We start from the raw sequence: 27,728 nt of genomic DNA, 5'->3' as shown, positions 1-27,728 counted from the left end.
AGTTCATTTTGGTATTAGGTAGACTTTAACAGCTTACATAAAATAAAATTGGTTTGAAAACAACAATAGAACTCTTTGCCCTTGAGCTCTATGTTTAAGAAACAGACTTTTAGGGATCCCTGGGTGGCGCAGCGGTTTGGCGCCTGCCTTTGGCCCAGGGCGCGATCCTGGAGACACGGGATCGAATCCCACGTCGGGCTCCCAGTGCATGGAGCCTGCTTCTCCCTCTGCCTATGTCTCTGCCTCTCTCTCTCTCTCTCTCTCTCTCTCTGTGACTATCATAAATAAATAAAAATTAAAAGAAAAAAAAGAAACAGACTTTTACTATTCTAGCATGCTAAATATATCACATAAAAATCATCTAAACTCTGTGCATTAAAATTATACTATGTTCTCATTCTTTAAATGTACACAGACCCTATTTTTTTCATTTTTTAAAAAAATGGCATTTAAAAATTTAGCATTATCAAATTTACTGTTGAGGGAAATACAAAACACAAATACAAAAGACAAAAACTCATTGATCTTGACAGTTAATACTGGAGTAATACTCCAGTTAATACTGGAGTAATTTCTTTTTGCAGTTGACACAATTTCAACATGAGCCTACTGGGTGCTACCAGGAGGGGTAACTGAGGTCTCTGCAACCCAATAAGCACCATGATTTCAAAGCTATGGGGGAAAAAAAACAAAGAAACAAGACCAAAAAAGATCTAAAAAAATTCACGTTGAGATATTATACTCCTTTTGTGAACTGAAGTATGGCAGAGGCACAATAGAACAGGAAGCACGGAGGTCCTTGGCTATTTAAACTTTATGAACTCACTGAGGCAAAATATATGAACCTGGAAATGTTTTAGAAAAGTCTTAGATACATGTTTACTATAGTTCATCCTAATGACAGAGTTGGCAGGAGTAGGGATGTGTTTAAACACAGAGTAGGTGAGGTTTCTCCGATGGACTAGTGTGAATGTCAAAATACCCACACTATATTGCTCCTTTAGAATTTATCTCCCTAGAATATACTGTAACACACAAATTAAAAATAACAATTTTCACCATTTAAATATCTTAGCTTAAATCATCAACAAAATGAAAAGGCAACTACAGAATCAGAGAAGATATTTACAAATCATATATCTGATAAGGACTAAAAACCCAAAATATATAAAGAACTCATATAGCTCAAGAGGAAAAAAAAAAAAACCCAACTAACCAAACAAAAATCCCAATTTAGTTAAAAAATGGGTAGAGCTACTAAATAGACATCTTTCCAGAGAAGACATACAAATGGCAAACATACATGAAGGGTACTCAGTATCACTAATCATCAAGGAAATGTGAATCAAAATCACAGTGAGACCTCACCTTACAGCTGTCAGAATGGCTATCATTAAAAAGATAAGAGATAGCAAGTGGTCAGTAAGGATGTGGGGGAAAAGAAAGGAAACCCTTCTATACTGTTGGTAGGAATTTAAATTGGTGCCGCTGTTATGGAAAACAGTAGGAAGGGGGGCACTTGGCAGGCTTAGTCGGTGAAGTGTCCAACTCTTGATTTCAGCTCAGGTCATGATCTCCCTGTCATGAGATTGAGCCGGTGTCTGGCTCTGTGCTTAGCAGGAAGTCTGCTTGGGATTCTATCTCTCTCTGCTTCTGTTCCACAGCCAACCCAATCTGCTCTCTCTCTGCTCATATGTGCTTTTTCTCTCTCAAATAAATTAACAAATCTTAAAACAAAACAGTATGGAGGTTTCTCAAAAAATTAGAAATAGGGTGCCTGGGTGGTTCAGTCAGTTAAGCGTCTGCCTTCAACTCATGTTATGATCTCCGTGTCCTGGGATCAAGCCGCATGTGGGGCTCTCTGCTCAGCAGGGAGTCTATTTCTCTCTCTCTCTCTCTCTCTCTCTCTCTCCCTCTCCCTCTGCCCCTCCTCACAGCTCATTACCCCCCTCTCTCTCCAATAAATAAGTAAAATCTTTAAAAAAATTAGAAGTAGAACTACCATACTATTCAGCAGCTCCACTACTGGGTATAATACTAAAGGAAATGAAATTAGGATTTTTTTTAAAGATTTTATTTATTTATTCATGAGAGACACAGAGAGAGAGAGAGAGAGAGAGAGAGGCAGAGACGCAGGCAGAGGGAGAAGCAGGCTCCATGCAGGGAGCCTGATGTGGGACTCAATCCCAGGTCTCCAGGATCATGCCCTGGGCTGAAGGCGGCGCTAAACCACTGAGCCACCGGGGCTGCCCCTGAAATTAGGATCTTGAAGAGATATCTGCATCTCCATGTTCACTGCAGCATTTTTCACAATATGGAAACAACCGAAGTGTCCATCAACAGATAAATGGGTAAAGATGTGTTATATATACACAATAAAATTTTATTCAGCTATGACAGAAAAGCAAATCTTTTTACATCTATTTACAACAACATAGATGGACTCTGAAAGCATTCTGCTTTGAAAAGCAGAAATAAGCCAAACAGGAAAATAAAAATACTGCATGGTATTGTTTATAGGTAAAATCCAAAAAAAAAAAAAAATTGAACTTATAAACAATAGAAAACTGGTTGCCAAAGGCTGGGGGAAATGAGAGAAGTTGGTAAAAGGGTACAAACTTTCAGCTATAAATGAATATGGTGGAGGATCTAATGTAAAACATGGTGAGTGTAGCTGATAACACTATATTGTGTAACTGAAATTTGCTAATAGAACTTAAATGTCCTCACCAAAAGAAAAAAAGATAAATATGTGAAGTGACAGATGTGTCAATTAACTAGGGGGGGGGGGATCCTTCACCAGATGAACACCTTAAATATCTTGGTTTTGTCAACTATATCTCAATAAGGCTGAAATTAAAAATAACAAATAAGTAGCTTAATTAATTCAGTTTATCATTTCCCGAGTTGAGAGAAAAGGCACTAGATGATCAGGCAATTCTTTTTTTATTAAAGGATGTTATAGTGGGAGGAGTGCAAGAACTAGAGCCACCTTCACCTTTGAGTCACCTTCACCTTTGGCTAACTCTGAACAGAACAGAGTGAGGTCAGCCAGCATGAGATCACTGGGTCCCGAGACTGACTGGAAATATTGCAAGGGAGGAGAGAAATGATGATGAATAACTGTGATGACTACACAAGCTTGTTTAGGGCTGATGCTAGTTCAGAGGAAATAAAGAAGTTGAGTATCACTATCCATATTTGACACTCTATGTCACCTATGCATTTTGATTCTATACAAAACCATCAGATCCTGAATCATCCAAGTCTTGTCCTGAGTGTATTTATTTTAGTAGCAATAAAGTATAATAGTTTCTCTTCTTATACCCTGAAATCACCATTAGTTTAAATCACCATTAGTTGGCCTCTTTTCCAACAAATTCATAAGGCATAAAATCCCCTAAAACAGCTAGCAGGAACTTTTCACTTCATTTTTTAAACCTCTGAATAACTACTTTAGCTATAAAATGGAAAACAGTTTACAACAGGAAAGTGATAACTTATTACAAGGGAAGATTCTCAATAATTCTTCCTTTAAAACTACTTATTCAGTGAGAGTAGACAACTTTTACATTGGAAGCCCAGAAACACATTACTCTCTCTTTAAATACATAATTAAAAAAAAAAAAAAAGAACTCACGAAAGTGAATTTCTGAGGACATGCATTATTAAGTGGATGTATTTTCTTATTTAAGATATAAAGACTTATGTAAGCCAGAAATTTCTGTGATTTGAAAATAGCTGTAACTATAGCAACAAGTGTGTCATAATTTCATGTTTGATTACATCTATTTTCCTCTAGAAAGGTTGCCCTCTATGAGGAAAGGAAATCCACAGTGATGAGGTCTGAACTAGAAAATCCACAGTGCCAAGGTCTGGAGAGGGACTGCCAACCAATGCAAAGGCTGTGAGGTCATCTTCTTAATCACTCATTTAGAAAGATGGGCAGTTATAGGCTGTATCCTTAGATGCACCAGAGGGAAAAACAATTACATTAGTAAAAAAATATATATATATCTTCAAAGCTTTATTTCTCAAGGTTTGACATTTAACCAACCTTCTATAATATTATGGTATTATCCAAGGGACTGATTTTTCAAAATTTGATGTGTTTCTCCTTAAAAGTGAGTATTTACTCTGGTTGCTAATCATTCTTTCATATCATGTTTGTCACAGTAATTTGAGAAAATTAATCTAAAGAATTAAATAAAGGACGTGAACAGTACTTCAATGAGGGTCTAGTCATCATTTATTGTTTCTTCTCCAAACTAGACCTCATTCATCTAATTCCTTGGGTTCTGATCCTCCTATTTGGTTTGGTTCAGCTTTAAGGAATGCTTGCTTTTCTTTTCTGACAAGCAAAGGAAAATTATTTTTAAGAAATGTGCAGAGATAATTTACCCAGTTTCAATCCCTCAATTTGCTCCCCAATAGGTTACACACTAAAGCTTACTAAATACTTAAAAGGTACAACAAATTTTGTAATCTCTTCAGGGTATAATAGTGTTATAAATTATCTTTTGAGCCTGGGGATTGAGTCCAGAAGAAACTCTGGTCTTCAAGCCAGGTTGAGAGGGTTTCAGGGTTTAGAGAGGTGGAAGGAAGGAACGAGGAAAGGAAGGATGGAAAGAAGGAAGGAGGGAAGAAATGGGACATTTGACAAAGAGCTGCTTGGGACAGGCTTCAGGGACCTAGGTTCAGGGATCTGTCTCAAGGGTCTCACGTGGAGAGAAAAACAAAAACAAGCCAAGCAGCAGTAAGGCAATCCTCTGACAAGGAGGGAAAGTAGGCACTCAAAACTGGGCTCAGGGAGCACTAGCAGGTGGTAGGGGTAAGAGCTGGCAAGACTCTAAGGAGTGATGTGGGCTGCAGTTCAGCTTCACAGGGAAACAGAGCAACTGTCACAGCAATGACAAAGAGGTGAGAGGTAACTAAGGGCAGCAGGACATACAGTCACTGGTTCTAGAACAATCTTAGGATTGATTAATAAAAAGAGAACTCACAATCACAATTACAAAGCAATGCACAGGTGATTGCACTTTCCACAAAAAGTAATGTTAAAGAACCTTACCTCTGTGGATAGTCTTTTAGTCTCCTGTTTGCGCTGATGTTCAGCTACATTGGCCACAGACTCGGCCAACTGATAAAAATCTTGTTCCATTGGTGCTCCCATGAAGTTCAGCATGGGGGGCTCCCAACCGTTGCGGAATCGTGGGACATATGGTGCGATAAACTGTTCTTTTGGCCACTCTGCTCTATAGAGGAACATTAAGGCACAAAATTAAATGTATCCGGTTCAAAATTACTTTCAGTAAGGTTAGCCACAAAAAACAAAAACAAGTAACAACAAACAAACATACCTAATCTGACCTTTCTCCACTCAAAACGAGACCGTGAACATGCTTACACTAGTCTGTAATGCCAATAAAATGAAAGATACTGAATTCTGCTTCAGTGATCTGTTTTCATTATGTTGCCTCAACTCTCCATTAATTCAATTTTGTAACATGGATACAGGTTGTGAAAATTTGGAAAGGGAGCATAAAGCTAGAAGTGTCAAAAGTATTTAGAACATAAACTTCTCTTGTATCTAAAGTAGTTTCAGATTCTGATCTTTCCCTTCCCTCTCCTCCCGTTGGTGTGAAACCCCCTGGTATGATAAATCTTCCAAAAGAGAAACAACAGAAAATGTTCTTAATGTTTATGACTTTTTTAAGTCATAAAGTCCCCTAAATGAAACATTACTGATTTTATAAAGTAAATTTATCAGCAAGGCTTTAATCAGTAAAATCAAGTTAGGACTAATCTGGAATCTTAATCATTACTCATTCATTATTTAATGACTCTAAGAGAGGCTTATTTCTACAAGCTTCTAATCACTCATGAACCACAAAAATAAGTGGGACAGAAATTATGGCTTCATCTCTGCTACACTGTGTTGTTTTATCTTTCACAAGTGAAAGATTAATTCTTCAGGTTATAGTTCTACTGTGATGAAATGAGCCATTTTATTCAAATTATTATGTACCTTCATGATCTTTTAATCTTTATGAATTTTTAAATCAGTATATTAATTTCCTAATACTCTTACCAATTGGGATCTAAAAATGACCATTTCTCATGTCAAGAACTAACAATAGATTTCCTTTTGATGTAGTTTTTCTAATGGTCATTCATTTTCTCATTTTGAGGTAGGATCCAAAACCAAGAAATTAAAAAGCCTGAGCTATTTTTGTACTATGATATCTGATTAACTTAGTAAGTTTCATAGGAAAATACTAAAAATCCCACCTAGCCTTATCATAAGACTGAAAACTATGAAAATCCAATAGATTTAAGAAATCTATTTAACCAAGTTTTTAGTACAATATATAAACAGCATGCTACAGTATATTAATAGATAAATAATAGAAATGAATTTAAATATTGTTTTCAATATAAAAGCAACAACTACAGTGCTTTTAAAAAATGTTGTGCTTGATGAACCATTCAATATGTAAACCATATTCCAACACAAGTTGTTGCCAAAGTCCAAAATATAAGTGGGAACAGTTTATATGTGTTTCAAAAGAAGTAAAAGAGGAAAAAAAATATGAACTCATCCATTACTTTTAGTCTATTCCATTCAAAAGCATTAGGAAGAAAAGCTTCTAAGTGACCACATTGAATGACTTACTCTAAGTAGTGAGGGAAATAAAATGATTTGGGTATGTAAGGAAGGCAAATATTATTTATTCACATATCATTATTTTTTTCACATATCTTTAAATGAGAAATATTTTTATAACTTGCCTTGCTTAGAAAACTTTAGCACTGTGATGTTAAATGATGCAATGTTAATGATCTGTCTTTCACAATTACTTTACTGGCAAAACACAATTTTTAAAATGATCCCCTCTTCCTTTCCATTCCCATTCCTACTGTTCTAGACTCAGAGAATGTTGATTACTAACGAATCTCTACCACAGCATAATCATCCCAAGGGGGGACTTCCTGTCTTTAGTTAATTTTATCCTTGTCCTAGCTAGACTCAACTAGCAGGACAATCTTTCTAAAACGTAGACGTGATTATACCACGCTCCTATTCACAAAGCTATTGGTTCTCCACAGCCTACAGAATCTTCTCCAATTCCTTAGCATGGCAGTGGGAACCTTCATAGCCCATCTGCTCATTTCCATGTGCCTCATTTAACACCATCCCTTTTCATCCCCTTCCCCACGAAGTGCCTGCTATCCAAAGACTATATATGCCAGCTAAGCCCTTATTCTTTCTCCATTCTCTTGACTTCCTGCTTTATGCCCTCATTGTGCTTCCCTCTCTATGAGGAGGGCCCCTTCCCAACCATGGATTTGTGGAGATCCTACTCATCCTGCTGAAAGGCAGCATAGCAAAATAATTATCAACATCAACTCCAGAGCCAGACAGCCTAGGTTCAAATTGCAGAACTGCCACTTACGAGTTATATGGCTGTGAGCAAATTACTTAACCACACTATGCCTCAGTTTTGTTATCTGTAAAATGGGGATACCAACAGTACTTATGTAAAGTTCATGGAAGACTGCCTAGCAAATACTATCTGTATAGCGTGTACATATATATTACCTAATATACTAGTACTATCATCTATTGATTTGAAATGCCAGCTCTTCTTTGAAAGCTAATTACCCCCCCTCTTCAAATCCTATTCCTGATGGCTCTCCCTTGCCAACAACAGCAGTTTCTAAGTCACTCCTGGTACTTACGTGCCTTATATTGTATACATTTTGTATCTTCTCCATTAGACTAGCTTTTTAAGGGTCTAGCCTTTTTCACCTGTAATGCCTAGTCCTTCATACATAGAAGGCTAAATAAATATCTTGTTAGATTCATGTAATAACAACAATACCTGAAGTATTATAGGTTTTAAACTCATACATGTTTACCTGGCTTTCATCCAAGTTTCTCCCAGCGACATCCATAGCTGTCTTTCATCATTGTTGACAGTATAATTTAAGAAATCAATTGTGTCCTTAGTCAACAGGGGGCTAAGTACTGAACTGGCTAGTTCAGGACCCCCTGTTGCTTGCACCACCTAAAATGACAATAAATCATTTTTTAGCAAGATAGTGATACTTGTATATCTCAAAATATGTAAAATCCATGCCAAAAACAAGCACTGTTTTTATATACTCAAATTTTGATGTTGTACAGTGCATACTATTGAATGATAAACAGTTTATTAAGTCAACCTGCCCACCCCAATGCGACTAATAATCTACAATGAAAAGTCAGTAGTTTAACAACTTTCACAGGATCTGTCTATTGGCTGCATATGACTGTATTTTCCCTGGAAAATACTAATGGTTATCCAGAGAATTCTAAATCAGGTGGTTTAACTATCTCTGTTTTTTTGCTTTAAAAAATACATGTAACTTTCCTGGCAAATCTATTATTCCAAACTTGAAAAATATGGTTCTATAAATGAATACTACAGAGAGAAATGAGGCTCAAGTTAACAGTCTATGGCTGCGCCTATGGAGACATACAAAAATAAAAGGACCCAGAGAGAAAAGTGAGAGAATGAGAACTGGTACTCCAAGTTTATGGTATTTTTCCCCAGAATTTAATTGTAGGAAATTGTCCTGATTTAAAGTTGATATTTTAATGACTAGCAGAAACAAATAAACAGGTGCAACTCTTTGATAAACAAAATGATAAGTGTATGTCTGGAAACTGTTCCAAATGGACTTCTCTGAGGCTATTTCCTGGCTAAAGAATGGTAGTTATCTCCCAGAGCAGAAACCAGAGCCCTTTTATAAAAATTTCACCTTCCCAGAGATATGGTACAAGAAAAAAGGAAAAAAAATTTAATGGTTTCAGACCAAGAGTCAGTTTTTCTGCAGTTGTCCAAGTGTTCTGAGCATGCTATGCTCCTATATGCCTCTGTGCATCTGCAGTGCTGCTTCCCAGGTCCCCAAAGGCCCTTCATTTCACTCAGAACTCTACTCTGATATCACCTCTTCCAGGAAGCCCTTCTTAGCTCCACAGCATAGCTTTGAGGCACCTCGGTGTCCCCCAAAACAATTTAGGCAGATTAGAAACACATTACATTTTAACTTATTGCTTATTTTTCAGTTTTCCCTTTTGTGAGGACTTAGAACAAGTCAATTGCAAAAGACATAGTGTTAGAGGGATGACTGAGAATCAGTGAAAGAAAAGATGAGAAATAAGGAGGGAAGCTGACTTTTACTTGAGAACAAAAATACCTGGCACAGTAATTCTCTTACTTCCAAGCCCTATAAGCACTTCTGGTAAATATGTAGGGATGATTAAAAGGGAAAAGTAAAGAGTGAAATCGAGGAGTAGAGGAACTTTAAAACTTTTGGGTTAACAAAGGGAAGAGGGAATGAAACAAAAGAAATGTAAATAAAAAGCTATAAGACATAGTTCCTTCTCAAGAATGAATGTTAGGCATGTATGCATGTAGGGGTGCTACAGGTATGCTTGTATGTGTAGATGCTGAGGGCAGAGGGCAGATCCTGCATGGTTTAAAGCCACTAAATTTTGTGTGGCTGGTAGTAGTCCCTAAATAAATGTTCCTTCTCATGTCTTACCCAAATAATATGTCTGGTACTCTGTAGGGAAAACACTAAAAGGAACAACAGACATATTCTGACTGGAGAAACCACTTATAAGGAGTAATTTTTGATGAAAAAAAAAAAAAGACAAAATAAATCCATTTTCAGATACAGAGCTTGATCACAAAGGCTAATTTCTACATGTTCGGGAAACCACTCCCATTATTTTATAGTTCTCCTCTATGTAATGACTACACATCCACTTATGATCTGTGAGAAAGTATGCAAAAGATGAGGTGGCAAAAACTGCTTTATAGTCAAAACTTCCTAATATTGAAACTAAGACAGTATCAAATGTGCTAAATAAGGAATACAAATTTTGTTAATGAGCTACTATGGGCTTTTTTGCATATGAATGGCCTTGATCTAATTTTTACAAGAGCTTATAAAGCAAGAATTATTCAACAATAACTAGACAAGTAGAAAACTGATGTTCCATATATATAATAGCAATATATGGAAGCATTCATAAATTATTGAGGTAGTCTTGGACTTTCATCTTCTAATCTCTTATTGCCCAGTTCTGATGCAGGTAACATTAATGCAGGTAACATTACTTCCTCATGTTTGTAAGGCAATATTCATTGCATATTCTACTTCAGGTCTTATCTCGTTGCCCTTGAGGAAAAAAGGATATATTATCCCTTTTTGTAACTTGGACCTTTCTTTTCACATTTTTTTTCTGATAATCAAGTAAAACCTATAATAAATGCATTTGAGTTTGCTCCATTTATGATAAATATTAGAGTAATCCAAACATAGTGTTCATATGCCCTAAACCAAAATTAATGAAATTTATCTGCTTCATGTAGTTCTTATTCTTTAAGAGAACAATCACAGGAATAATACACAGGATAATCACACATTACTAACAATTATCATTTTCGCTATTGTCATTCTACAAAGTAATCATTTGCTCTTCTGACAGGGAGAGCCATTCACAACCACTCCACCCATGCCTGCCTTATCCCAGAAAGCAGGAAACTCTGTCTTCCTTGGAGTATTTAAAAGGTATTTCACCTTCTTTCTACTCCTCACTCACTTGTCCTCCCACAAAAATGGGACTGAACTAATTGGTGGAACTGTAGAAAAGGGTAATTTGTAGCCTATTCTCTTTTCACATCTGTATGTGAGGCCAACCATTGTTCCATCTGCTTTTTGTTGCATGCTTTCCCCCCAATCCTGCACTTTTTGGTGTATTATTCTAGTGAATTCTCCCAGCTGTTCTGTAGGACAAGATCGTTGTACATAATACCAGCTTCAAAAAGTAGCTATTACACCATTTGTAGATAGAAGAAATATATAATGGGAAGGGAAGTATTACCATACCATATAAGGAAAGAGCATTGCTGCATATTGAAAATATAGGAAATTAAGATATGTATCTTGGATTCTGGCCTGTGACACAAGTGGTATAACTTTTGCTGGATAAACTCATAGGAATATCCAACTCCTTCACAATGGGAATTGTGCCCAGCACACCCTTTTGTTAGCTGCAAAAATTATGCCTTATGTGAAAATACACACGTATGAGAAGGAAGTTTTCTCAGGAATAATTGTACTATGAGCTTATCACTCTACCTGGCACATAGCGAGGATGCTAAAGACTACTAATTGTTCCCTAGAGTCCATTCTCTTCTTCTTCCTCCTAGAAAGAGAAGCCCCTACATTTTAGATGAACCTATAGCCACAAAGATGTAGACTATATTCCTTTGGTGTTCAGTATGGCCATATGAAAACATTCAGGCCAAATGGACAAAGGCAGAAATTATCTGCTTAAGTTCAGAGTCACCTCCTTAAAGATAAGTCATCTTTCTTCGCTTTTGTACAGCTATAACAAGAACATGGAGGTAAGTCAGCTTCCACCAAAGAGATATCTGACACAGTTGCTCAATTCTTCTATTGGACACATTTTCTTCATTTGGCTTCCAGAATACTATAATATTCTTATCTTTCTTCTCCTCTTATCTTTCTTCTCCTTGACTTGATGACTTCTTCTCAATTTTCATTGTTGGTTCTTTCTATTCTCCTAACACTGAAACTGCCCAGGACTCAACCAGTCCTGTTCCTCTTCTTAATTTTAATTACTACCTTTGTGATAATTTCATGGTTTTAAATGCCTTTTATATGCAGATGATCCCCAAATATATATCTCTAAACTTGATTTCTCCACTGAACTCCAAATTCATATATTTAACTACTAAATCAAAATTTTCCATCTAGATGTAACAAAATTTTGACATATCTAAAACTGAATTCCTTATTTTCCTCCAAAAAGATTGGTTCTTCCTATTGTCTTCTCTATCTCAATTACTAATTGGCCTCCACTCTTAGGCTAAAACCTTTGGAGATATCCTTAGCTCTTGCATAGCACATCCAATCAGCCAGCAATGTTGTTGCTTCAATGGTTTATAATCAAAATAAGACTTCTTGTGACTTTTAATGCCACCGGGTCCAAACCCTATAATTTCCAATCTGGATCATTTTAATAACCATCTCAGGCCCTTCTTCTTCCAGATTTCTAAGTATTATAGCCAGAGCAATCCTTCTGTGCTGAAAACACTCCAAAAGTATAAAAGATTTCATAGCCACTTATAAGGACCAACAAAATATGACCTCCTGTTGCTTTGCTAACCTCTTCTAATTAAGATCTCCCTCATTCTGTTCAAGTCACAATACTTATTTATTCCAAGAACATAATTTACAATTACTATTCAAGAGCATTTATAATAGCTGTTTTCTGTCTGGAATTTTCTTCTTTCAGAAATCCACATGACTCATCCCTCACTTCATTTGCTCAAATGACACCTTCTCACCTTAACCAACCCTATTCAAAAAGGAGAATACACTACCTCACACACACACACACACACACACACACACACACACACGTGTGTGTGCACTTACATGAGCATGTACCTGAAATATTCCCTGTTCTCTGTCCCTGTTGTATTTTTTCAAATAACATTTACTGTTAGCAAAATGTGTTATTTATGCATGTGTTTAGCTCACTGATTGCCCCTTCATACTATGATGCAAGTTCCAAGAGGGTAAAAATTTATGTCTGTTTCGTTCCTGATAAGCTACTGATAATACTAAGCACATAATAGGCTCTCAATTAAAATTTCTGAATAAATAAATGAGCAAAGCCCTCCATCCAGTCAGTACCAGTACCACCTCATGTCTAGCTTTTTTGGGGAGAAAGAAAAACACTTTTATATTACTATAGCCATTTATTTCTATTGTAGACTAGTTAAAACACTAACAGCTGATAAATCTTTATTTTATTTCTCTAGCTCTGTCAGAGACAACAGTTTCCTCAGCTATAAAATAAGGTGTTTGAACAGGATGACTTCTAAAGTTCTTTCAACCTCTCCAACTGCACATTCTCAATGTTAATGTAGATGCCTAGAGAAACAGTATCCATGCAAGGTAAAGAAAGAAAACTGTCAAGATACTCCAGACAGACACTTGGGGCTGAAAAACATACCAAGAGTGATTACTTTCTTAAATTAACAGTCTTACCATATTTAATGGAGTGAATAAAAAATGAACCAAATCTGTAGCACTCGGATTCTGGATGTGAGACTTCAGTTTGGCCTGCAGAATTAAGAAAACAGATGAACAGATTACTATGATGTAATTAAGCAAAAAAACAGACACACATAAAGGTCTGACATAGACTTTAGAAAGACTCTGAGGGAGAGTCCTTCACTACTAGTTTCATTTTTAATATATTCATCAGCCTAGAAAAGTCAGATTAAGATAATTTAATTTTAAAAAGGTTAGGAGTTGATCTTTTGTGATAATTCACTTGGATACATAGGTTTTATTATCTGTTGTCCTAATTAAAAGCAAATCACGACATACATACCAAAAAATCTACAAGAATAATATTACCTCTTCATTTAATTAAGAACATCCTGGCTAGAATTTTATCTCTTTCATTTGTTTCTTTTAATTGTATACAAATAAATTTCACTTACCAGAAGGTTAAACCCATGTTTAAACTTTTGTAAACAGTCAACAAACTCATCAGGAGGTGGAGGTTTTGCCCTCAGAGTTAAAACACCCTCTAAAGGAAATAAGGGGGAAGGGGGAGAGATGAAAGCAAAGTTTTAAGAAAATATATTAAATGAAAAAATAAAGAAGGCACATTTGTGTCTGTAAAATTTGATCATGCCAGATACTATGCTACTTAGCTCCTCTACTACATCTCATAGATTCACTGTCATAAACTAAGATGATCCAACATTTAAAATGGATCCTTCTACCCTTAGGCACTACTAAGGGTAGTGATGATGAGGGTGCCTCCTCAATTCCATAGATTTATGCTGTAGTCCTTTTATGTCCCAATTACTGCACTTATCACTGCAGAGACTATAAAAATGTGTAATTTATAAGCCCTGTCCTGAAGGGCCTCAAAATCTTTAGAAGATTCGAAATGGTAAGTAACAAACATACACCAACGAAGTGCCGTAGAAAGAGACTACACCTGGTTGGGAAATGGGAAAATGGGCACCTAAAAGATGTTTCATTTTTAAGATGGGATTTGAAAGGTCTGTCTCACGGCAATTTGGTAGGAAAATGTCATAGTTGGAAATAGCAGCATAAGTAAAACAAAACAAAACAAAACATGACCAAGGAAACTGCATGTACAAAACAAACAACAAACTAAAGCAGAGAAACATAAGAATGGAAAAGTAGACCAAAGTTGAATTGAGGGTGACCCTGACTGCCAGGGGGAGGAGCAGACTTAACTCAACAGAACATGGAATTAACACGCTATTCAGAAGAATGAAGTGACTGCTTTAGAGCTTGAAGACAACTATCCTTCCAGAATAAAAGATTGAGGCTTGAAGACTACCCAGAGAGCTGGGTAAATAATGATGACAGCTTGAAACACGCACTAGCCATGAAAATGAAAAGGGAAACAATTGGATATGCAACACACTGAAAAAATAAAATCAATTATGGCTGCAAGCTAGAGAATGAAGTCATCCAAGAATCTGTGGTCTCCAATCTGGATGACCAAGAGGACAGTACACCCTTCATAAAGATTACAGCAAGAATAAGTGGTTTGAGACATAGGATGTAATAATACTTAATTTCAGAATATAGGGAGGTGAGGGATATCCAGATGTACACATCTGGAAGATAATTCTATAGGTCACGTGTTTATGTAGACATGAACTAGAGACAGACTGGGATGTTGCATGTCATGAAAGGGATATTTACTTACTATTCTTTTATGTACTTCATTTGTTCCACAATTATAAGTTTTTTGAGGCCATTTTAAATAGCTAACTATAGCATACTCAAAAAATGCATATACATGACATGAATATATTGTTTGGGAGTTCTGTGATCAAAAAATTCAAATCCATTGATATTTGTAACTATTTTAATGAGAAAAATCCTTTTAACAAAATAATGAGACTCTATATTCACAATAAAATAAATCAAAATATGGGAAGAATAGAGCTATGACTTTCTTTAACAGACGTTAATTTTACAGTCACTAATTTCAAGCTATGAAGAGATGGTCACTAGCTGAATCTCAGAGTCTCTGTGATTTAGATAAAATATCCTAGAGTCTTTTCTTACTTTAGCCTACTTGGAACCAAAATGGACTATTTCCTGGGCTCTTAGTTTCTGCCTAACTCCTAAGTGCTATCCCTAAACTAGAAAAGGGACTTTGGCCCACTGTCAATGGGGTTATGCTGAGCAGTTCACAAGGGCAGAAACTCGGCCTAGCACTGGAGTTCTGAATGGTCTTTAGAAGATTAAGAAAATCCAACTTACCTCCTGGGCCTTTCTTTTTACCTTTCTTACTTTTCTTCCTTTTAGAAAGCTCAGAAAATGCTTCAGCTGCTTTTTGGAGTTTTGTGATAAAAAATTCAATGTCATCCAAAATGTGGTTTAATATTTGCTGGAATTAGAAATTACAGAATAAAATATAAGACAAAATAAAAACACTTTTGCTTTGACTGTATGTATACTATTATTAAGTAAAGAAAAATCAGAAAATAAAAACAAAAAGAAATACCTCCTACATGCAAATTTCAAGTTTATTACTAATTCTAAGAAAAAGAATTGAACTAAATATACCTATGCTGTGGCTAAAGTCTGACATTTACATTTTTCTTTAGCTTAATTTTGTTCTACTTTCAATACCATAAAGAAAGCATTCACAATATCTATTCAGATTATTAATTATTTTCAACTACTCTAATTTTCTTCTAGTGTTCTCTCATAAAGTTAGGGGAAAAAATTCTAAGAAACACCTTGTTAGAAGAGCAATGAACATTTTTGTTTTTCTCATAAATGTTCCAATAAAGTACCAACAATATTATTTAATGGAATTAAAGGCATATAGAATGTTGTGATAACCTAATAAACATAGATAATCTAGAATAATCATCATTAATGATAGCTTCCACAAGTCAAAATAGAATTAATGATGAATTATGCTTTCAGGGATTATTGGATCAATTTCAATTATATCATATACTACAGTCATAGCTGACTTTCTCTAGTACGTGTGAAACTTAACATTCTTCTAATTTCAAAGACTAGAAACTGGCATTAGATAAACTTATAAGTATAATAAATAATGGTATAATATAAGAGTTGAATTCCAAACTTCAAATTCTTCTGAGTATTTGTTTCCGAATAAGCTAGGAATGTGTGTATAATACAAAGAGTAATTATATTGAGATCATATTTTATCATTGTATCACAGGGCATTGTCACTCTGCAAGTAAATTACTATGGGCTAATAAAAATAAATATGGCCTTATCCTTTATAAAGAGTATTATCTCCCTTAAAAAAATTCCACTTTGGGCAGCCCGGGTGGCTCAGCGGTTTAGTGCCACTTTGGGTCCAGGGTGTGATCCTGGGACCCAGGATCGAGTCCCGCGTTGGGCTCTTTGCATGGAGCCTGCTTCTCCCTCTGCCTGTGTCTCTGCCTCTCTCTCTCTCTCTCTCTCTCTCTCGCTCTCGTGTGTGTGTGTGTGTGTGTGTGTGTCTATGAATAAATAAGTAAAATCTTTAAAAAAAAAGAAAAGAAAAAAATTCCATTCACTTTTATCTTTCAAGCATTATAAATGTTTTAAATAAATGTTATGAAGAGATATTTAAAAGACATTTTGATTATGAAAGACAAACTGTGAAAAACGTTAAAATCCTTCAAATCTGATAATTTAGTTTAAACTCCTTTGTAAACTAGTTGATATGCTAGTTCTTCCCTCAGAGCCCTATTCTACTAAATATTGTCATAAAAGCAAAACTGGTTAAGAAAAAAAACAATTCAAAGGGCATAACCACCAATGGAAAGAGAAAATACAGTTTCCACGAAACATCTTTATTTAGATCAACTTCATTTTCCCTGCTGATATTTATTTCCTCTTTAAAGAGAAGCCAGTGACCTACGGAGGGATGTGGGACCTACCACATCTCTGTCAATTCGCGCCGCCATCATCTCAGGGGTTTCTTCCTGCTCGTGATACTGCCTTGGTTTCTCAACTAAAGAAAGGAGAATCACAAGTCTTTCACCCTGTTGCCTAAGTAAGATCAATATAGATAATGAAACACAAAAAGTGGCTAGAAAAGAGTGCTGCTTGTAAAAGTAAATGCCTTCACTGGATACGAAACCAAAACTGCTCATCATTTATGAGTGACATGCATCCTTGCCCCCACTAAGAAGCACTTGGCCAGGGATGACTACCTGCCCTCAATCTTTATGATGCTGATTTTACCCTGTAACAGTAACTACCACCCCCCAAAGCCCCCCCCCCCCGCCCCCGCAATTCTCCCTCTTCCCAGAGACAGCTGCTGGCTGTGGAACCAACCCTTACATTTAATAAACTTACATAAAATAAACTTACATTTAAGGACCTGCTCTTCAAAAAGTGATCAACTAACTTCTAATGCAACCTCCCAATTTTATACATTCCACTACTGTGATTATAATAAAGCTTCAGGGGATCTGACAGTAAAGAGCTTTTTAAAAATCTAGTTGCCATTAAGCTTAAAGCAGCGTAAGCTCCAGTGTTGGGCTCACTGGTTTATACTTTATAAATACCTACAGGATTTGCGAATGAAGTAATAAATACCTTAAGAGCATTCAAGATGTTAAGTTAGCTCAGTTAGCTAAAGCTTGATGTCAATCATAAGGTCACTTAAGCATTTTTTGGCTAACAATACTACTAAACACAGATACTTGTACAAATATTTTTAAAGTAGATAAAATTTTTAAAAACCCTATACAGATGAAACAGGAAAATGTATCATCAATAATGGAAATACAACTCATAATATGTCATCATGACTGATGTTCGATATAGAGAACTACAAAAAAAACTGAGAACTCTGTATTGCTTTGATGCTTCTGTGCCTTTTTCCATAAATGGGATATGTGCCCCCTCCCCAAAAGAATAAATTATGAAGTCTTATGAAACTTAATTAGTGGCTATTAAGGACTTTAAGATAATTAGAATTTCTGTTCATGAGGGATGCCTGGGTGGCTCAGCAGTTGAGTGTCTGCCTTCAGCTCAGGTTGTAATCCCAGGATCTGGGATCGAGTCCCACATCGGGTTCCTTGCAGGGAGCCTGCTTCTCTCTCTGCCTCTCACTCTGTCTGCGTCTCACATGAATAAATAAATAAAATCTTAACAAAAAAGGAATTAATGTTCATGAAATCTTGCCAGTTAAATGCTGTTTTATATGGGATTAGTGGCTTTCTTGAGTCTAGCGTACTACAGAAAGCAGCACATTGAACTTGAAATATAGCTAATTGCAACTCCAGATAAGCCCCAAAATATCACTTAGTGGGTAAGATAAAGAGGACATCCAGTATCTTTCAGACATTTTTACAATCTGTGGCACCACTACAAATCATACTGCCACTATCCTATAGAGATCACTTTTGGAAGTCAAGGGTAAGGCTATGTCAAGGATTCAAAGGAGATGTTTAGCCTGAGTTAGTCAGAGTCTTTGGGGGAAACAAAGTGATACTCCTTTTGGGAGGGATTTCCAAAAACTGGCCTGCATCCAGACAGAACCTCACATGGTAAGCATTACATTCTATTTGGCCTAACAGAAAATTAGAAGTTCTGAAAACCCCTTTTTACTCTAATTTAAATAGATGAGATTGCACAGCATATTTCAGACAAAATCTAATGAGAGCCCAGAAACATCCCAATAACAAAATTTTCTCTTTGTTGTAAATTATGTTAGGTTTTACAGATGTTTTCACAAGTTTATTCAGAATATTTATATACTTAAGATGTCTTAGCCTTCCTCAACTTCAAGGAAGATTATTTTGCTCTCTCCCACATCTCTTCCACCAAACCCAGGAGCAACAACAAAAATACCATAAGAACACAAAAAGTAGAAAACACTATAAACTCCTCTTATTTTTTAAATACAAAATTTTACAAAAAAATGGACCAATAAAAATTTATATAAATTCTAAAAACAGAAAGTGTTTTAAAGCTAAAATAAATAATTCTGCTACCTCATTTTTGATAAACGGATGTTTCAAAAGTTTCTTTCATCTGTTTGGTAGCTGGGCTTTTGCGTAAATCTCTAAAAATAACTTCAAAGATACAAAAAAAAAAAAAAAACCCTAAATAAAATGAAAAGCAATTCGGAAATAAAATCAACTCAATTTGGCAAAAATGAGATGAACCACCCATTATGTGTATTACACAGCATTATGTGTAATATACAGGGGCTGTTATAGACATTATTTTCTTTCAAATTCACAGCAACCCGTGAGTTATTATCCCCACTTTATAAGTGAGGTTGAATCACAAAGAGATACTGTCCAAGGTCACACAGCAGATCCTAGTCCTACTCCAGAGTCCAACTTTTGATTCATCAGACTCAAAATAAAGCCGTATCAATCACTTATGGTAGCCAAGTTCTATTGCTTAACTACATTGTTAGATATCTTCATGAATAATGCTTTATTAGATGAAAGATAAGTGATTTGGGATGTCTGGGTGGCTCAATGGTTGAGTATCTACCTTCGGCTCAGGGTGTGATCCCAGGATCGGGTCCCACATCAGGTTCCCTGCAAGGAGCCTGCTTCTCCCTCTGCCTGTGTCTCTGCCTCTCTCTGTGTGTCTCTCATGAATAAATAAATAAAATCTTTAAAAAAAAAAGGGTAAGTGACTTAAGAAGTCCATTAAACAATGAGGCAAAAGAGTGAGGCTCCAGTCTTCAGCATATTTAAACTTGTTGGATCACAATTTTTCACCCTTAAAATGAAGAGATTGGACCAAACAGATTTTAAGGCATTTTCAGTCATAAAAATTTAAGATTTGGTTAAAAAAAAATCTGACATATAAAGTCATGCAAAGTTTTATATTATGATTATTTGTCTTTAAAAAAGAATGTCAAGGTAAAATGATGATGCCCACAAAGGGCCCCTTTGACAAGTATACTGAAATGGAGAATGCCTTTATTCTTGTCCTAATACCGCCCTGACAACCTTCTCATGGAAGCACAACAATTCTCCCAAATAGGACAGTGGAAAGATCATTAATAATGGAAAGAATTTTGAAGTATAGTCTTTACCAAAAAAATCTCATAGTCTTTTCTTTGGTCTCTATTATTCTATTATCATCTTTTTGTTACAGCTGAGTCAAACGTCCCACCTACGACTGCATTAAAAAAATACCATAATATAACACCATATTTATTTAAATGACTGGTCTGAACTCTCATATACAATAGTCTTATAGTGTCCAAGGCTTAAATTTTCTTTAAGGTTTCTTTTTAATTAAAAAAGCTAACCTCAAGCTTCAGCTCAGAAGTCAGCATCAGAATTTAAGAGCAAGAATCACATCATAACCCAAAGTAAAGGGCAGCCCCAGTGGCGCAGCGGTTTAGCACCGTCTGCAGCCCAGGGCATGATCCTGGACACCCGGGATCGAGTCCCACATCAGGCTTTCTGTGTGGTGCCTGCTTCTCCCTCTGCCTGTGTCTCTGCCTCACTCTCTCTCTCTCTCTGTCTCTATGAATAAATAAAATAAAATCTTTAAAAAAAATAACCCAAAGTAAATGTTCAATAAGTAGCAATTCCTAGAAACACTCACAGTCCCCTTGGTCGGCTGCCCATGCAGACCAGGCAGCCACCCGACTTCTAACATCCACCTGGGTAACAGTCCCAGGGGGCACGGGGGCAGGAGCTCTTGGTGGAGGTGGTATACCAGGGTCTGCTTTGGAAATCATCCTAAAAAAGATGAAAATATGTAATTTTTACCATATAGGTTTCCATCAATTCTCTCAGTTTATGGCATTAGTTATGCAACATTAAGAACTATGTCAAGGGGGAGAATAACAAGATTTTCTAACCTTTTCATATTACGTATACTTACAAATGTATATGAAATATAAAAACAAACATTTTAATTCAACTGAACACGAGGTTTAATTTTTTTCTGGGTCCCCTGTGACTTGGAAAGGCTTATGAACTAACTATATTCCTCATATATATTTGTATTCCCCTAGGCTACTTTCCCTTAAAATGCCACTCATCTGACAACACTCATGGGAGAAACCTTCTCAGAGAAAAACTAGAAACACAGAGGGAAGAGGTGCACATCTATACTGACAAACTCAGATAGACAAATGAATTCAAATCATAGGTTGTAATCTGTAAAACAGACCTTCACTAAAGATACCTTTTCCTAAATCTTTAGAGCAAGAACAAGAAAGAGAAAGAAAGAAAGAAAGAAAGAAAGAAAGAAAGAAAGAAAGAAAGAGAGAAAGAAAGAAAGAAAGAGAGAAAGAAAGAAAGAAGAAAGAAAGAAAGAAAGAAAGAAAGAAAGAAAGAAAGAAAGAAAGAAAAGGAAGGAAGACAGACTCAAACAAAAAAATTTAAAAACAAAACAATTCTACCCCTTAATTTCTTTTAATGTTTTTACCTCAGGGCTTCCGGCCGCCTCTTCTGTTTCCCTCCTTTACTGTCACTGATTGCACTCTCAATGTCTTCACTAATGAGGTTTGCCTGCAATGAAAGATAAGTTACCTGGGAGGTCATAGATTTTTCTTGTCTTGGTATGTAGGTTCAAACAACAGCTACAAAAGTGATTATGTTCTTTGTCTGAATCAATAAGCGTCTTGACGCAAAAAAAAAAAAAAAAAAAAAAGAGCATTTTCTTTTTTTTAAATGTGCTTTCAAAACATGACTCTTGTAGTGTTTTGATGAATCTTATGAGAAAAATTTAAAAACTGAAGAAATTATTAAAGATTATTTAATCCAGGTTCTGTTTGTTTAGACAAAAGCTATCCTTGCACGAAGGCACAGAAAAAAGGGATTTGCACATGCTGGAAGTCTAAGTATATGCGGAAAACGTAACAGGGTGAAAATCTCTGTCTTAAAAAGAAATGAAGGAATTAGAAATGCACACATGTAGAGCAAAGCTACTTGCCCTTTCTCTTCTCAGGCTCCAGTGGGCCTCCATTCACCTACTGGAACAAACCATTACATCCCAGCAGATACCCCCAGTTTGGGACAAAAACACTATAATCAAGGGAGGAACCCTAACACTAGGTTGTACCCTTTCCCAGCAAGAATATTTGATTTGGTTTCTTGGGAAACAATGTAAAGTCATTATCTTCTTAAGTTTATTTTGTTTGCTATGAAGTTTATTTATGGCCAGTGATAATTGTTGCATATTAGATTCTTGCTGGGATGTACTCACATTTTCTGATTTTTTGTTCCTGGTTGTTCTCTGTCATTATGTATGTTTTCCTCAAATATGTATGCTGTATATTCTTTTATCATAAGCATAGACAATCATAAAATTTTAGAGCTGAAAGGAAATTTAGAGACTATCTAATCTGTCCTTGTTTTATAATTAATGAAACTGGAGAGTACTCATAGAATGGCTTGGCCAAGGTCACATTCCTAATTAAATGTGAGAGTTAACGCATCCTCGTTCAGTGTTACTTTCATAAGACTATCTTAGTTTTAGGAAGACATAAACATTGTGTCAAAGACTCTCTGTTATGTGGGATATTAAATAAAACTGAAGATGCTTAGGAACCCTGAACTTCTTATGAGGGGGGCTATCATATTTCTAAGAAAAATTTTACTACAAAGGTGGGCTGGAGAGCTGTGTAAAATCCCATAAAAAAGAAAGCTTTAAAACACAAAAGTGATGTTGCAACGACCCATATAACATCATATTTCATTATGTTTACAGTTTCAATGTGCCAAGGTGGGGGGGTCTCATGTGGAATATGGCACTAATGAGTAAAAACATAGAGGTGCATAGTATTATTTGAGGTTTTAGACAAAACAGTAATTCAGTAAATCTGTTTCAAAACCATCAATATCACCATCCCCTAATCAGACAGAACAAGCCTTTTTATTCTCAACACTGAAATCCAGAAACTTTACTCAGCACAATAACACTTAGTTTCAGGTTAAGTTTTAGAGCCCTGAGGCGAACATCAGATTTAAAATGTCTTTTAGCTAATTTAGTCCTCTGTCTTAAAAGTATCTTAATTAAATTTCAGTATATTTTTCAGAGAAAAATATTCACTTTAATACTTACTTAATACTTACCAAATCTAACCTTGCAAAATTCTTAATATCCTTTATGACTTTCAAAAGGTACTACATAAAATTTTGATGAACATCACATATATAAACTATCTAAATGTTCTTTTCAAGTAAGATTTTTAGAAAGTCATCTACACATAAAGAAAAACTATGAAATACACTGTTGACAATTTATCTATCATATCTTAATGTCAAAGAAATACAGAAAAGATCACATGACACTTATCTCTCAGCATATCTTTATAAGATAAAATTACCTGTATATTTTATAATATACAATCACAGTGATAAGTCACTGCTTTGGCAAAGCACCAATCAACTCAACCCAAAATGATTTCACTTTTAAAGAAATCAGTTCATGACATAAAAATATTCAAGGCTGACATAACTTCTAATGTCCAACAAAGCATTGCAAGTTATAAGCATTTGAAAACTACAGGGTACCCTGAATACCAATCTTCAGGATATAGCATGTTTTTACTAGTAACTATGCATAACTACTTTCATATTATCACCTGGGGATTATATATCTTGAGCAATTATTCAAGTCACATAATTAAATGGTGAGCTTTATATCATGGAAAATGTCTAAAGTGTTTCAATGCAATAATCCATGTCATGTGATTACTGCAGAATAAAACAGGAGGGTGTGATTATTGTCCATGAAGCATGATTTTTGAAGAATCAATTTTTAATTATAATCCTAGTCACTCAATGAAGAATTTAATATATTATCTATGCCGTTTTTTTCTTAACAAATAGGATGCCCCTCCCTTTTTTTTAATACCACTCTAGCTCCTCTTTATTTACTGGAACCCATCAGGAAAATACTAAGGTATTAGTTTTCCTTAAAAAATCCTAAGATACTAAAAATCCACTGGTCATATGATTGAAGTGTATAATCCAATGGCTGTCAGAACATTTACTTAAAGGGAAAAAATTCACATTCTTTTACCTTAATCTCATCACACTGGAAAAGATGAAGATCTGGCTTGTTCTGAGTTGGCTCCTTGCATACCAGGGCAAGAACTGAGTCATAGTTACAGGAATGCATCACAGCTTGGCAGTGCTGGATTGTGCTTAAAGGAAAATTCTCTAGTTCATTCTATAAACAAAGTAAAAATATAACTTGCCTTAATTTTTATTGCATATATAAAACCAATTGAACAAAGAGCTCCAGAGCATTGCACAAATAATTTTTAAAGTGTGCAGATCAAACAATCCAATCATGAAATGCGCAAAAGACATGAAGAGAAATCTCACAGAGGAAGACATAGACATGGCCAACACGCACATGAGAAAATGCTCTGCATCACTTGCCATCAGGGAAATACAAATCAAAACTACAATGAGATACCACCTCACACCAGTGAGAATGGGGAAAATTAACAAGGCAGGAAACAACAAATGTTGGAGAGGATGTGGAGAAAGGGGAACCCTCTTGCACTGTTGGTGGGAATGTGAACTGGTGCAGCCACTCTGGAAAACTGTGTGGAGGTTCCTCAAAGAGTTAAAAATAGATCTGCCCTATGACCCAGCAATTGCGCTGCTGGGGATTTACCCCAAAGATACAGATGCAATGAAACGCCGGGACACCTGCACCCTGATGTTTCTAGCAGCAATGTCCACAATAGCCAAACTGTGGAAGGAGCCTCAGTGTCCATCGAAAGATGAATGGATAAAGAAGATGTGGTCTATGTATACAATGGAATATTACTCAGCCATTAGAAACGACAAATACCCACCATTTGCTTCGACATGGATGGAACTGGAGGGTATTATGCTGAGTGAAATAAGTCAATCGGAGAAGGACAAACATTTTATGGTCTCATTCATTTGGGGAATATAAATAATAGTGAAAGGGAATAGAGGGGAAGGGAGAAGAAATGGGTAGGAAATATCAGAAAGGGAGACAGAACCTGAGAGACTCCTAACTCTGGGAAACGAACTAGTGGGTGGTGGAAGGGGAGGAGGGTGGAGGGTGGGGGTGACTGGGTGGTGGGCACTAAGGGGGGCACTTGACAGGATGATTACTGGGTGTTATTCTGTATGTTGGCAAATTGAACACCAATAAAAAATAAATTTATTATTAAAAAAATAAAAAATAAAGTGTGCAGATCACACTGACAGTGAATACTAATAAATCCCACAGATGGTGGAGGATGAGTAGATACAAGGTGGCAGCAGAGAAGGCAGGGCTAGATGGTGAGTGGGAGAAAAAGAGACAAAAAGAAATATTTAGCAGAGGAATGTAGTTATGTTCTTAACAAACAGAATACTGAACTTAGCATTACTGACTTCCTCAGGTTATAGAGATGATGCTTTTAAGAGAAAGTGAAGTAAAGTGAGGCCTCTTTCCAAAATTATTCACCATCTTACATAGTATTTTTTCCCTCTGGCCATATAGTGTCAGAATTTTTTTTTTACTTGAACACTGAATCATCATACTCTTAAATTTCTACCTTCAATGATCAAAAATATTAGGCCAAAAATAATACATCATTTGCACATTTTTTTATTTCAATGAATCTCTCAGATTAAAAAATATATATATACACATATATTCATACTAGCCAAAGATATCAACAGGTAAACCAGAAGGATATCACTATAATACATTCTCTAAATACATTCTTCAAAGTGTTTAAGATGTTTGGTAGTATAGAAGCAAATACTCTCTTGGGTCCTGGGTGGCTCAGTCAGTTAAGTGTTTGCCTTTGGCTCAGGTCATGATACCAGCGTCCTAGGATTGAGCCCCATATAAGGTTCTCTGCTTAGGGGAGTCTGCTTGTCCCTCTCTCTCTGCCTCTCCCCCTACTTGTGCGCTCTCTCTCTCTAATAATAAATAAAATCTTTTAAAAAAATAAAAAGCGAATACTCTCTAACCTATAAATAGCCATCCAAATAAAATACTGACAGATTCTTAAACAAGTGAACTTTCTGTTCACAATTAGAATTCTGTATTTAATGAGATATATTTAAAATGATGCTTATTGATATACTAATGCCTTTATACAAATAGTGAGTGGGGCATAATGTAATTAATGGAAGAAATGGTGATTTTTTTTAAGTAAAGAAAATATAATATCCCAAATAAAAATAAATTAAGTAACAAATAAAAGTAAAAAGCAGCAACTTTTATTACAGACAGCCCATACAAACACACATACATATGTCACACCATAAATTTACTGATTTATTCTGAAACTTTTGATTCCCTGAGATGCAGCAAAAGCTAAACAAAAAGTGCTCGTTCCATGAAAATAAAATGCAATTTCTCAGAGTACCGGAGAAATAACAAATGTTCTTTCTCTGCAAAGTAAATTAAATAATATCTCTTCTCTATAATTACTTAAAACTGTGAGGATCAGAGAAGCACTCAGTTGCTGTTCTCTCACAATGTACGATAGATATGATAAAAGAGAGGACAGATCTTACTTGGAGTCCTATCAGAATACTCTAAAATGATTACAATAGTTGTTTTCTTTATCTTAGCAACTCGAACGCTTATTGGATAATGGGGCTCAGAAAAGTCCTATACTGAGAGCTCCAGCATCTTACCTACCAGTGGTTGTGCAAAATAAAGCTCCCTGGTAAAAATAAAAATAAAAATAAAATAAATAAAATAAAAATAAAGCTCCCTGGTATAGGGCTGGTGAAAGTTAATACACACACACACATACATGCACATGCACACACCCTTTCAGCCCAGGTTACTCATTTACTGGGATATGGTTTGCCTAGTATATAATTAATATATGTCATAAAGAATAAGGCCCCCTGGGGTGCTATGAATTTCTTTTTTTTACTTCCTCTATCTCATAATTTGTGGTTAAAAAAAAAACCCAAAAACACATATCCCTTTATCTCTAGTTTTAGGAACTGATTTTGCAGACATCATGTGTATACAGTATTGTATCTCTTCTTTAAAATCACTGACAAAATATTTTATTTTGTCAAACTTTCACCCCCTTTTAAACAATGTGACCTGCTTGTAAACAGAAATATCTGTGGAACTTTCTTGGAAGTAAAATAGTCTAAATTTTACAAACTTACCTTTGATTCTAAATCAATCAGGCTCACAGCTCTGTCATCCACTTGAAGTATCATATCCTGCGTCCACACTTTGCCCTTAGCATCGAGTAATTTCAACTTCCTTATTCCATCATCAACAGTTATCATAGCATCTTTCCGATCCAGAACAAAGGTAGTCAAGTGCTTATGATTGACAAAAATGAAAAATATTCATAACACAAACATTCTCTTAGCGCACGTTTTCCAACAGAAAGCAACAGTGACCTAACTGAAGCCAGCAAGTAAAGCAGTGAGGAACCAACACAGAGCATCCTACAACTTCATGGCTCTCTTACTGAGATCATAAAGTCAAGCAGGTTTTTGTTGAATTGAGGAAATGGTGCCTTGAGTCATAAAATACCCAAAGCTGTTTAATACTGAGCCATGTTGAGCTACGTAAACAGAACATAAATTCTGAACAGCTTAAATAACATCTCTTAAAACCAATCC

At 35.7% G+C, this 27,728-nt stretch overlaps 1 protein-coding gene across 15 annotated transcripts in view; it reads right to left on the bottom strand.

The window, feature by feature from the left end:
• The window catches only part of EPS8 (EGFR pathway substrate 8, signaling adaptor), a 174,986-nt gene that overhangs the window by 27,227 nt on the left and 120,031 nt on the right, over positions 1-27,728 (bottom strand). For all 15 annotated transcript variants that reach the window (XM_072765953.1, XM_072765954.1, XM_072765956.1 and 12 more), the window contains 10 exons: positions 27,261-27,422; positions 24,160-24,309; positions 21,559-21,641; positions 20,728-20,864; positions 17,073-17,146; positions 15,424-15,550; positions 13,605-13,693; positions 13,144-13,218; positions 7,924-8,072; positions 5,072-5,255 (listed from right to left, as the gene is read on the bottom strand). In XM_072765953.1, coding sequence (XP_072622054.1) covers positions 5,072-5,255; positions 7,924-8,072; positions 13,144-13,218; positions 13,605-13,693; positions 15,424-15,550; positions 17,073-17,146; positions 20,728-20,864; positions 21,559-21,641; positions 24,160-24,309; positions 27,261-27,422 — 1,230 coding nt within the window. The remainder of the gene's footprint in view (positions 1-5,071; positions 5,256-7,923; positions 8,073-13,143; positions 13,219-13,604; positions 13,694-15,423; positions 15,551-17,072; positions 17,147-20,727; positions 20,865-21,558; positions 21,642-24,159; positions 24,310-27,260; positions 27,423-27,728) is intronic.

This window comes from Vulpes vulpes, chromosome 8 (assembly GCF_048418805.1).
Source record: "Vulpes vulpes isolate BD-2025 chromosome 8, VulVul3, whole genome shotgun sequence".
NCBI classification, from domain to species: Eukaryota; Metazoa; Chordata; class Mammalia; order Carnivora; family Canidae; genus Vulpes; species Vulpes vulpes.
Note: the sequence above shows the minus strand (reverse complement) of the source record. Positions and strands in the feature narration are given on the sequence as shown.